General features: G+C 34.3%; 1 protein-coding gene and 1 long non-coding RNA gene across 11 annotated transcripts in view; one reads left to right on the forward strand and one right to left on the reverse strand.

Annotated features, from left to right (window-relative positions):
* Positions 1-13,225, reverse strand: part of LOC149805219 (uncharacterized) — a 139,959-nt gene that overhangs the window by 40,051 nt on the left and 86,683 nt on the right. For 4 of the 10 annotated variants that reach the window (XM_089948503.1, XM_089948538.1, XM_089948530.1 and 1 more), the window contains exons 1-3: positions 8,707-9,300; positions 5,302-5,977; positions 2,480-2,587 (exon numbers count right to left, since the gene is read on the reverse strand). The exons of 3 other annotated variants lie outside the window; for them this stretch is intronic. In XM_089948503.1, the coding sequence (XP_089804629.1) occupies positions 2,480-2,587; positions 5,302-5,330 (137 nt within the window). In that variant the 5' untranslated portion in view covers positions 5,331-5,977; positions 8,707-9,300. Of the gene's footprint in view, positions 1-2,479; positions 4,151-5,301; positions 5,978-8,706; positions 9,301-13,225 lie in introns of those variants that run through there. 3 more of the 10 variants (XM_089948516.1, XM_089948544.1, XM_089948508.1) reach the window with 2 other exon arrangements.
* LOC149805220 (uncharacterized) overlaps positions 4,269-13,225 on the forward strand; it is a 114,681-nt gene continuing 105,724 nt past the window's right edge. Inside the window, exon 1 of the long non-coding RNA XR_016418321.1 lies at positions 4,269-4,880. This is a non-coding gene — a long non-coding RNA (uncharacterized LOC149805220). The remainder of the gene's footprint in view (positions 4,881-13,225) is intronic.

Genomic DNA, 13,225 nt, shown 5'->3' on the forward strand with positions numbered 1-13,225 from the left:
TTATTTTCTCTAAGTGTTTAAGTTATGACGGCACATTTTAGTACTGTTTGATACTACAACACGAACTTTAGAAGATATGATATGTAAGATAATGTGACTGCGAATCTTAGACAACTGTATCCCTCGCAATAGCAGAACTATGAAATAAAAAACAAAGGTAATGCAAAGGAGTTGATGCCTTAGGAAATCATTAGCGGTTTACAACTAGGCAGTTATATTCCGCGACAAGTCGCATTCAATAGGATTCCCACGACAAGTCTCATTAAATCGACTTCTCGCGCGCGCTGTTTCAGCATTTTTGGTATGATCTGAAAAAAAGTTTAACACAGTCAGCACAACAAAAGCACACAACACCGCCTGCCTCTTTCGTGTTTATGGATTGCTTGGAATCTTACTTTGTAAAAAATATCCTATTTTCAAGAAGTTAATTTATTTGGCGTTTCTCCAATGATTATACTAAACTTCTTTGTATAAACATTGAATTATAAATATATTGCGATAGTGTATACTAAATATATTGTATCATGTTCGTTTATAAATAAATAATATAAATAAATAAATAATTTAAATAAACAAATAAATAAATAATTTAAATAAATACATAATTTAAATAAACAAATAAATAAAGATTACTTTGATAATTATGTGATGATCAGGGAAATAAGATTCTTATGCATTTTTGGGGGAAACTCGCAAAGTGCATCGAAAACAGTCAACATGAATATGCTTTGATCTTTATATTTTGGATAAATGCAGTTTTGCAGACAAACACCAAGAGCTCTAAAACGTTTAATCGTGTCAGATAATTGACAATAACTGCACTCTACAATTTAAAGTCAGTCAATTAAACAAAAATAATGTAAATAGAACGCTTCTGTACTCATATTCCAAACTGCTAAACGTATGTATAGCAATGTGTCACAGAGAACCTTTGAACTCTAGAAGTGGAACCATTTTAAGTGTAAGAGTGTACGTTTCACGCTTACCAATAACAAGACCTTAGTACCTAACAAAGTAAAAGAGTGAAAATGTACTAATTACTATAATTAGAGTCATTCTTTCTCTACGTATGCATATTCATATTTCTGAAAGGAGGTAAAGTAGTAGGCGACCATAAAACTCGCAATAAATTAGAAATGCTTTTGAAAGTAACTTCTAAATTGTATTAGACGAATATATTAGAATGCACTTCAAAGGCTGAACGAGCCATTAGCATTCATCATGAGCGTATGGTTTTCTCGGCATCCAACAGCAATTTTAGATTAGGCTTGTAACGGTTCTGTACACAATTTTTTTTATTATAGCCTCCTGTGCAGTATTTCTTATTCTATCAGTTGTTACATGTCATTTTATTTTTCTATTTTCTCCAATATTTTGTATCCAATCAATTTATAACGGTTTAAGTCTTAATGTTAACGTGAATAACTAATAAGTATCCAAAGATAATGTCTGATATCTCTGCAAATAATATGTCCGAAATATACCCAATATCTCTGCAAAACAATATCGCAAAAATCAAAAACGAAAGATGAAGGTCTGTTACTGTCGGTTTCAATTATGGCAATCTTTCGTCCTGAGTTAACTTCAGTGATACTTATTTATTTTAATAGTCATACATATTTATTTTAATGTTACATATTTATTTCAGTGATACATATTTAATTTAGTGATATATATTTTATTTCAGTGACATATATTATTTTAGTAATGCATATTTATTTCAGTGATACCTAATTATTTTAATGTGATACATATTTATTTTAGTGATACATATTTTATTTCAGTGATACATATTTATTTTAGCAGGGATAAATATTTATTTTAGCAATATATATTTATCTCAGTGAGACATATTCATTTTAGTAGCGATGCCTATTTATTTTAATACTGATACCTATTTATTGTAGCAGTGATATATATATTTATTTAGTGATACATATTTATTTCAATGATACATATTTATTACGTTGGTTTGAGCGAGGTGGAAGATAACGTTACTTTGTTATTTTATCATCAAATTATTCATTACGAAAATGAACCAAGAAATTAAATGTGCCGAAATTAGAAATATCATCTTTTATTATTATTTTTTATTTTAATTTATTTAACTTTTGATGAAATAACGAGAAGCAGAAGACGTGATATTGCTAGGTTAAAAACCGAAGGAAATAATTGTCATACTCATGTCCTCGAAACTATTTAGGGGTTTACGTCTTCCTTGCCCAAAATGCGTCATTAAATATGGCGTTTGTAAGTGCTACACGAATGACCATGCCGATGAAACTGCTTATAAAGCAGCAGATACGACGGGAAAATATAAAAAATGTTGCATGAATTTTTACAGTATTTTTAAATTGCTAGAAAGTCTGAGTTTTTGTAAAGAAAAAACCCAGATTTGTTTTGTAAATCGTAGGTAAAAAGCCCCGGATGGCTGAGTACTATAAGACATTCGCCTTTACGTATCGCTCACATTTCTCACCTCTGACGAGTTCTGCTCGACCAGCGCGGAAATGTCAGCAACTTCCCGTGGGTCGTTGATTCTTCCTGGGTTCTTCCTCCAATAAATATACTGGCCGCCATGTACAACCTACCATGTATTGAAATCGCATTAAATCCAACAGCTTAATCATAGTAGAACCGACTTCTTATTTTTATAACCATTTTCTCTTCTTTGTTCTTCTTATTTTTTTTTATAACTTTCCTCTTTCTCTTCGTTTTCTTTACTATCACTGAGGGTCTGAGGCCCTTTGTAGCACAATGGTCTAAGGCGCTCTCCTTTACAGACTGATCACCGACATCTCGCCTTGGGTTCGAATCCCATACTTGCTCTGCGAGAAAGCTTGACAGTAACTTCCCGTGGGTCGTTTGTTCAATGGATTTTTCTGGGTTCTTCCACCAATAGATATACTGGCCACTATGTATAGACTATTATGTACTGAACAATGGCAATACACCCAAAACAACAGCAACAACACCAACAACTTCACTACCACTCTTTACTACTACTGCTAATTCTAATGACGCAGCTTCAATTTCTTCTTCCAATAATGCTGCTGCCACTGCTACTTCTAATAATGCTGCATACTTTGCTACCTCTAATAACGCTGCTGCCAGTGATACTTCTAATAACGCTGCTGCCGCAGTTACTTCTAATAACACTGCTGCCAGTGATACTTCCAATAATGCTGCTGCCACTGCTACTTCTAATAACGCTGCTGCCAGTGATACTTCTAATAACTCTGCTGCCAGTGATACTTCTAATAACTCTGCTGCATCAGTTGCTTCTAATAACACTGCTGCCTCTGCTACTTCTAATAACGCTGCTACGTCAGTCCAATTACCACGCTTCTTTCTTCGCAGTGGGTGGCCAGCTAGGATACATTACCTGAGCGCAATTGTTCAAGTATGTTGACGGTCTTTGGTAGAGAGTAGGATTCGTGAACCAAGGGTTGCAGGTTCGATACCAACCCACGCCAGACATGGCCGACTGTTTTTGGTGTGTCCTTAGGGAATCAAAACGTTCTTAGCGTCCATTAATGCGTTCAAAGTGCCGTTTAATACCCACAAAAATAAAACAAAGAAACAATACAGATCATGATTGTGTTCATCTACTTAAGCACCTGTGTGTGTGTGCTCTTGGTTTTGTTGCTTCTTTGAAGCAGGTAGGTTTTTGTGTGTTTCGAAACTTGTGGTCATATTTGGACAGTAAGTCTATGAGGAGGAATAATGCTTTATATAATATACGCTGTGGTGGTGTGGTGGTGTGGTAGTAAAACTGCTTGCCCTTTAATCAAAAGTTCAGGGTTCGTATGCACGTACTGTCAGCTAAGAATAGTTGTACCTTTTGCTTTATAACTTACTAATATTAGATATTGTCGTTTTCTGGTTTGTGTTTAACGCCATTTCTCAGCGCAAGATAGTCTATACATGACGGCCAATATAACCGGTGGAGAAAGAACACAGGAAAACCCCGTTAAGAACCACCGACCCATGAGGAGCTATTGCCAAGCTTTCTCACATAACCCAGATTGGCCAAGTCCAAGACTCGAAACCACTCGGACAGAGGTGAGATGACAGTGAACGTTAAAGGCGAGCACTTTAAGCAAACCCACCCAGGCATGGGCGCCCGCACGTAGGGGAATTTGTGACCCCCCCCCTCCACATTTAACCTCTAAACATGTTTTGGTCTACATCCGTAAAATCAATAGCTGTACACTGTGTTTCCCCCACCCAACCCCGAAAAAATTCTGCGGGTGCCCCTGCATCCGAGCTCCTGTAGTAGATGCAGTAGTAGTAGTAACAGCAGCAGTAGTAGTAGTAGTAATGTTAGTAATAGTATCTCTTCTGGCAATTAGAATACGCATGCTAAAGCAATCATTACAAAACCCTTTTTAAGGGACACATTTTTAAGAGTCTTACTCAGTCTGATGTATCTTTCTGTGCCTGATTGCACAGTATTGGTTATTCGTCAGATATCAATTATCTCATAATACGTTCAGAGAAAGACAGAACTTCTTCAAAGATCATTTTCTTCATGAAACCCTGCAAGAAATTTTGTCAGCGCAACAGATGTATCGTTGAAAATATCCAGCTGAGTTCAATTGCAGTTTTAGACTAAAGGTCATGGACAGAAAGCACGTCCGTCGTGTCAGTTACGGCACATCAGCAATGTCAGGGTCAACACAAAAGAAAAAGATTAGCTTCACGCTTTAGTTCACTTCGCTCCATTACTCAAAGAGAGGTGGTAATTTGCAACGGGACTCCGTTACCGAGACGTACCTTAAATGAAGGCACATAATTAGATGTTACTTCGTCTAGTTAACGGAATGTGGGTTTTTGTTGTCTGGACTATTCTTACTGGGGGATGTTACGAAAAATAAGTAAGTAGTATTTTGTGTTTTTATAGGAAATAATAATAATAATAATAATAATAATAATAATAATAATAATAATAATAATAATAATAATAATAATAATAATAATGATGATAATGATGATGAAGATGATGATGATAATAATAATAATAATAATAATAATAATAATAATAATGATAATAATAATACATAAATCAGATACAATACTTAATTTGTATTTTTTAGAAGTGATATATTAGTTTTTAATCCATTAACATATCAAACCCCATAAAGGAACTTGGTAAAAACATTAGTCCCTATACATCAATGATAAGTTTTTTCTACATTTAAATGGTTATAGATGCATAGGATTTACTCGAAAAGCCTTTCTTTTCTAAAACACCAAGTATCTGCATATCTAAAAAGGAAACTAAAATAACCAACTTACCTTCTATGCAAGAATGCGACTGGTAACATTATCAGGTATTGCTTTATTTGGAAACTTGGCTGGTCAAAAAGAGAGACAAACTTGACTGGTCAAAAGGAGAGATAAACTTGACTGGTCAAAAAGAGATATGTTTGTTTTAGTTCCTCAGCTGCTTCGCCAGTTTTCTCAATCCCACTAACACAATTGAAAGATAGTGACTGTGTGAGATAAGTGGCCGTAAATACGGCTTAAAGAGGCAAGTAGTACAGCTACGTGGAGGAAGAGAGAGAAAAAACGACATAAACTTGTTCAAAGCAACCAAGGACAATCTAGAACAAGCTTAGCTACGTTTTGAGCAGGCGTTTATTAAGTCATTAATTGGGATAAAAAATTCATAGAAACGTTGCATATAAAAGTTTACTAGTTTCGGAACATTAGCTGATACTAATAGTTTGTGTCCTTCTGTGGTCATGTCTTCTATGTTGTACAGAAAGTAACCCAATGTTTATCATCTAAACGTTCAGGTTTTATAAATACCATTGTAGTTATAACATAACGGTTGATTTCAACATAAAGAAGAAGTATTCTGATAAAATATATATGTATTAGGTTGACCTTTACTTCAGAGATGTACTGATAGTACCATAAAGGTGTTGTTTATTTCCTCGACAATATCCCTTTCTTACTGTCAAGGAATCTGAAAAATACGAGAACACCACAAATGACAGTTTCAGCCGAAGACAAAAATCATATATATATATATATATATATATATATATATATATATATATATATATATATATATATATATATATATATATATATATATATATATATATATATATATATATATATATATATATATATATATATATATATATATATATATATATATATATATATATATATATATAAAGACCTATCACATTATCTTCATGGAGGTTCTTGACCAGAATGTACATTTAGAAACTTAAGGCTATTCTATATAAGAACGGGCACATGGACTTAAAAAAAAAAAAACTTTTTCACACACATACACACACGCGCGCACGAACACACACACGCACACACATAACGTATCTTTCTGCATTGATTGATTGCGTTATAGTGCAGAATGTTACTTCCTTATGATGTACCATGTCAGTTACATTTTGTTTTTATCATAAAATGCCTTGTCAGCACAGTATACAAAATAAACTAATATGAGTAATTTCCCTTTTTCCAGAGGACTAACATTTAGGTAAATGACCAGCTACCCCTGACAAAACACGGATCTCATCTGCCAAAGTTCGTCCAAATTTAGGCTAGAGCTTAAATGATTATGTTGGAAACATATATGTGTCTGTGTCAACGTCTCAGACTTTCATCATACATCTATCTCTACGTCTCTGACTCATACGTCTGTCTCAACGTCTCTGACTCATCATACGTCTGTCTCTACGTCTCTGACTCTGATCATACGCCTGTCTCTACGCCTCTGACTCATCATACGTCTGCCTCTACGTCTCTGACTCATCATACGTTTGTCTCTACGTCTCTGACTCATCATACGTCTGTCTCTACGTCTCTGACTCTCATCATACGCATGTCTCTACGTCTCTGACTCATCATACGTCTGTCTCTACGTCTCTGACTCATCATACGTCTGTCTCTACGTCTCTGACTCATCATACGTCTGTCTCTACGTCTCTGACTCTCATCATACGCATGTCTCTACGTCTCTGACTCATCATACGTCTGTCTTTACGTCTCTGAATCTCATCATACACATGTATCTACGTCTCTGATTCATCATAAGTCTGTCTCTACGTCTCTAACTCTCATCATGCGTCTGTCTCTACGTCTCTGACTCTCATCATCCGTCTGTCTCTACGTCTCTGATTCTCATCATACATCTGTCTCTACATCTCTGACTCTCGTCATACGTCTGTCGCTGCGTTTCCGACTCTTACATATATTTTGTCTACATCTCTGACACTCATCATACATATATTTGTCTCTACAAATGCTTGTTTCTAAATAGTCTGAGTCGTTAAAAAGTACACCTTAAAAAGATTAACGAAGTTTTTCCTGCTGTTTTGGCACCCCTGATTCCGGAGACTGAACGACGCCTGCAAGACATGAAACGATCCTTTGCATATGTAATCTTCATCGACACTACGACGCGTGATGTATCTGTTTTCATAGGGCTGCTTGAAATTGAGTAACTTCGACTGCTTTGTAGTGGAAGCGAAATGGGACGGACATAGTAAAGGACTTACGATTGATAAGTTATCGAATGTTGACGTTTCATTCATATTTTTGGTTAACATCAATGCGAGATGGGAAAGGAGATCAAGAAAAGTTGGTTATAATTCATAAAATCATATGTTAAAATTACAGAGATCTATTTCGTAAGGTGTGGTAAAATATGGGTTGCTATAGATGCAAGTCAAAAAACGTAAAGTCTTGCTGATATGTTGAATGTTATTTCTTTCTTAGCACGATTTTAGCATGTCTGCCTTGGTCATTTGTGACATGTTATACAGATTTTATGAAATATAGAAGCGGATGCTGTTCTTTACTTTGCTTGTTATCATTATCACAGAGCGAAACCTGCCGTCTTACGTTGAATGATCTAAACAACAGGCACACAGTAGGAAACTCTATGAAACATGTTTTTTTTTATCTTCAATTTGCGCAAATTGGATGAAATTAAAATATTCATTTAGCTATCGATGTACGGACAATTAACGACAAGAAATTGTTTTTCCTGTATTTTTCCATGTAATGATCATTACTTGCCAAAATACATATCCAACTAAGACAAACTCATTAAAATGCCAAGGACCCATACTTATACAAATATGACCATTTTTTCTTCAACATGTTTTATATATATATATATATATATATATATATATATATATATATATATATATATATATATATATATATATATATATATATATATATATATATATATATATATATATATATATATATATAGTAAAATCTGTCGATGGTTACTTGTTTAACGGAAACGCGTCATTATTACAGTAGACTGGTTTCTTGTTGTCACATGAAGCTAATTCATCACGACGGAATGCATTTAGGGAGATATATGATCGTGTCCCGATTCGTAAGTGGGGGTAAAGGCTGGTATGAATTTCCTGAGTTATATGATGGTGTCTAGAACTTGCAAAACCCTTCGAAGTATCTGTCACATTCTGAAATAGGTAACGACATTAATATGAGAGATTTATTTGGAGAGATATCTGAAACATAGGTTTTATTTAACACAGATGTGTGTCAGACACCGCAGAGATTTGTTGGTATGGTTTTCATACCGGCACTTCTGTCGATTGTCAGATTTAATTCATACAAAAATCATCTGGCATGAGATTATCCGTATAGCATCTTCTAAGTGGTTTAAATATATCTTACCTTCACCGATGCTGAGTTACTGTTGTATTGGTGGTAGTACTGTTCAGAAATATCGATTGCCACAATCGATTACAAATTAAAAGGAAGTCTCGCTCTCCTTCGCGTCTGCGTAAATGCGCGCTTTCTGTTTTAGTGGATTCGCCATGATTGAAATATACACTTTCTTGTATATATTCAGGCTGTCTTCGCAGTCATTTATGGTCGTACTTATCTTCATTATTGTTATCAGTAGTAGTAGCAGCAGCAGCAGCATTGTATAATTTTTCTCATCGACTTCCTCTATCTCTTCTCTTCTTGTCTTCTTCAATAAGTGCAATGATCATTTACTGTACCAAGTTTGGTCAATTACAAATTATAATGTTGGACGATCGTTCTCGATCAATTAAAACAAAATCAAAACTGAAACTAACAACAACAATTCAAGTAAGAGCTTCATCTGTATGAATCCATATTTTACACTTTTCAATATTGTCAGTATAAAGTCGACATTCCTTCCTGTACGGCATTAAAGTAAACAGTTCTGAATATGTCCTTTGCTTTTGCATTCCGTCCGTATCAGAGCAACAGATAAGGGCGCTTTGTATAAGTTTATCTCTATAATCTTCTACAAATATAACGACGAAGGGTCCCAGTTTTGAAGAAATCCATTTCCTCTTTACCAATTATTTACATTAACAGAAATTGAAAACATTTGGCTGTTATCACCTGTCAATGACATATATAGTGCTACCATTCGGATGATTGTAAAATGTCAAAAGATGTTAACTGGTCTTTGAAAACGAACCGGAGAACGGGAAAGAATAAAGCTATTTAAAATGTCAATCAAGAGTCATTTGATACGAGGATACAACTAGGGTTATATCTCATAATGTTAATCACTATATATATATATATATATATATATATATATATATATATATATATATATATATATATATATATATATATATATATATATATATATATATATATATATATATATATATATATATATATATATATATATATATATATATATATATATATATATATATATATATATATACATACATACATACATACTCTTATGTTACGTGTTTAGGCTCTAATAAACAGTAACAAAAGAAAGAGTGAAACAACAGGCTTTGAAAAATTTAACAAATCATTTATTTCCCTCGAAAAACACTGCAAAAATGAAAGAAAGAAAAAAGAACTTACGGTTTTAAGAATCTAATCCAAAAATAATCCAAGAATAATCCACGAATTAAATTTTAGAAGTCCTGGTAATTAAATGTTTTAATGAATTTAAGTTCGAGTCCGGACGAAAATTCCAAAATGGAAAGCGATGACATATACTGTAGTCAGTATGATGCTAAGGTGTCTTCAGTTCTGTGCTGATTCACAAACAATATTCCGGTGTTATAATTTCCAAGAAGTCTGTATGAGCACTCCAGGAAAAAGAATTAATCTTTTAGAATCCAAATAATTTTAATAAAAATGAAAATATAACTCCAACTGGTCACAAGCAAACACTTTCCAGTGTAAAAGCCCAACTGAGAAAAATCTCTTGAAGCAAATGTTAAAAAGTAACTTGAGACGCAAAACAGATTCCCGGATGAGGGTCATGTGACCACATTCTATAATGATTTAGAAGGTATCTACAAGTCTAACGGCACGTAGCACAGTAAAGCCTAGATTTCACCACCACCATTCACACACCAAAAATGAATTTAAAAAAGTTGTTTACTTAATTCTCAATCAAGGCCAGGAACTAGGTCAAGATAGAAAGAGTGTTTCTATTATGAGGTGTCCGCGAAAAGAGTCAGGTCAAACTGAATTTTCTGGAAAATATCAAATTCCTAGTTACATTACTTTGACATGTAATTTTAAAAAAATCAAAACTTACAAACGTTTAAAGTAAATCAAATCTGAATTAAATAAAATATACAACACATACATACATACATACATACATACATACATACATACATACATACATACGCACGCACGCACACACACACATATAGAATATAGACGCTTGCTGAGTTTCCTTTTAATGAAAATTTTATACAACGAGTGGTATATCATTAATACAGCGTACATACTATACATATATTTTATTTATAACACATACAAATACATATATTTGCCCTTTGAACGGAGTCAAGATTTACTACATGCAGCTGTGTATTGACCGAATGAATGAATTCCTCACATCCCCGAGTGTGTCTGCTACAAAATGTAGTTGTGTGCGTTTTGTGACTGTTCACATTGCATATTGATAAGTTAATTGTTTTTTTCTTTTAGTTTCCATTTTTCTTCACGTTGATTAAATCAATATAATACACACGTATGATTTAAACATGAAAGATGGTTTTAATGATGAAAGTAGAGCACTACAAACAATTGATTATTTTTGCCTTTCACATCAACGCTTAGCCATTCACGTACCGGCGCTTGGAGATTAATGTGGAATAGAAACTACTAGTAAGCGAAATGACGAACCTGCAAGAGGCAATTAAAATATTTTAATATATTTACTGTTGATCTTAGTCATTACTCTGCTTTATTAACAGTAGGCCTACCATCGACTATAAAAACCTCTCTCTCTCTCTCTCTCTCTCTCTCTCTCTCTCTCTCTCTCTCTCTCATCATTCGGTCAGTTTGACTTAACATTTTCCATCATTCATAAGCCCAGAGAAACATCGTGGGATGAGAGAAACGAAAATCCCCTACTCTCGTCATTTCATAGATTTTAGCCTGTATCTTGCTACGATGGTCGAGAGAGAGAGAGAGAGAGAGATACCACACACATAAAAAAGCATGGCTTTTAAAGTGTTGGTATAAATCAATTTGATATACCAATACTTTTTGTATGATCCGCCCATATATATAGGTAGGTTGGTCTGTATGTATGTATGTATGTATGTATGTATGTATGTATGTATGTATGTATGTATGTATGTATGTATGTATGTATGCATGTATGTATGTATGTATGTATGTATGTTGTTAAAAGTAATATTATGGATATAATTAGTTTCTTATTCTATAAATCAAAGCAAGAATATTTTTGTATAGTTAGTTGAGTATCTGAAATCTGTATTCAAAAAATGTCAGCCCCACCCCACACCCCGAATTAAATTCTCAGTTAATTAGTAATCGTAATTCGAATCCTATCAGTCAGCAACCCTTCCCAACGGGAAGAAAAAAAAATTTTAAAAATGTCAATTAATAAAGAAAAATAATCAAGGGAAAAAAAAGAACATTTTTATATTGCATTATCATTATTAATATCTTTTTATATTTTGCGTACGGTGTAATAACTGGGTGGCTTCTGCCTTAATGGCAACTGATCTATACAATATGACGACAAAAATGAGAAGAAACATGCAAAGAAAAATGGAATAAATGTACATTGTTATGATAGGTTTTGCTTTGTATTAAACCTGATAATCACAGTTTTAATTATTGGAGGGGGTGGGGCTGCACTGATGCAACAATTGTCGTTCTGGCACGTCCGGTAATCTGCCCAAGGAGATATGAGCCGTTGGTTTTGACATAACAGTGTTAGGGATGACCATGATGATGAGACGTCTGATCTTAGGGCCGATCCGGTCGGACAGTGGATGCAAATCGTGGCGTATTTTGAATATGTGGATGTCACGGGTCCCTTGCATTATTTCAGGCAAAAGGAAATGTATTTCAGGCACAGGGGCTCTTATCGTTGCTTATAATTGACCTGTCATACATATACTTTATAATAACTACAAGGGAGGACACTTCTCTTCTTTCTCGCGCGACCTATTTAAGAATAAACGCTGATATTTCAAGCTACGCTTTGCGTAGCTTAATAATTTTGGTACCAATGTTTAGCTCAGGCATTCGACTGTGTATCCCTATCAAAAGTTTGACGTAATATCATACCTTTAAGGAATGCCAAATCATTTTCCCACAGTACCGCTCGACATGTCCCTGACCGCGCCCGCTTAATATGCAAAAACAACGCACTGAATGGAATACTGCCTTCTCACTGGCCAACTGAAAATAAGTTATACAAAATACAGGACGTCATTTTCTTTTAACCAGTGAGAGAACACTATTCCATTCAGCGCTTTGTTCTTGCATATTAGGCGGGCGCAATCAGGGCCAAGTCGAGCGGTAGTTTGAAATATCAGTGTTTATTCTTAAATAGGTCGCGCGCGAAAGGAGAGAAGTGTCCTCCCTTGTAGTTATTATATAGTACTAGTATGACAATAGTACTAATATTAGTACCCTTACTCGTACCTCGTGGACAGGATACTAACATGAGCATATACGTGTTAATGGAGCAAGCCGGGTGTGATTCACACCCGGCGCTCTTTTAGCCTAATAATAACACTTGAAACATATTCCTTGAATATAATCCAATAAATTGAGTAGTCCTCTTATTTAATACCGGAAGTATCGAAAATCATTGAAGAAATAGTTGTAAAATCTCGTTTACATTTTTTGGCCAATATTTTCGTTTAGATCGTCCGCCATATTATTTCAAATAACG

Source organism: Sinohyriopsis cumingii, chromosome 2, assembly GCF_028554795.1.
Source record: "Sinohyriopsis cumingii isolate HCF-2022 chromosome 2, ASM2855479v2, whole genome shotgun sequence".
In the NCBI taxonomy this organism is placed as follows: Eukaryota; Metazoa; Mollusca; class Bivalvia; order Unionida; family Unionidae; genus Sinohyriopsis; species Sinohyriopsis cumingii.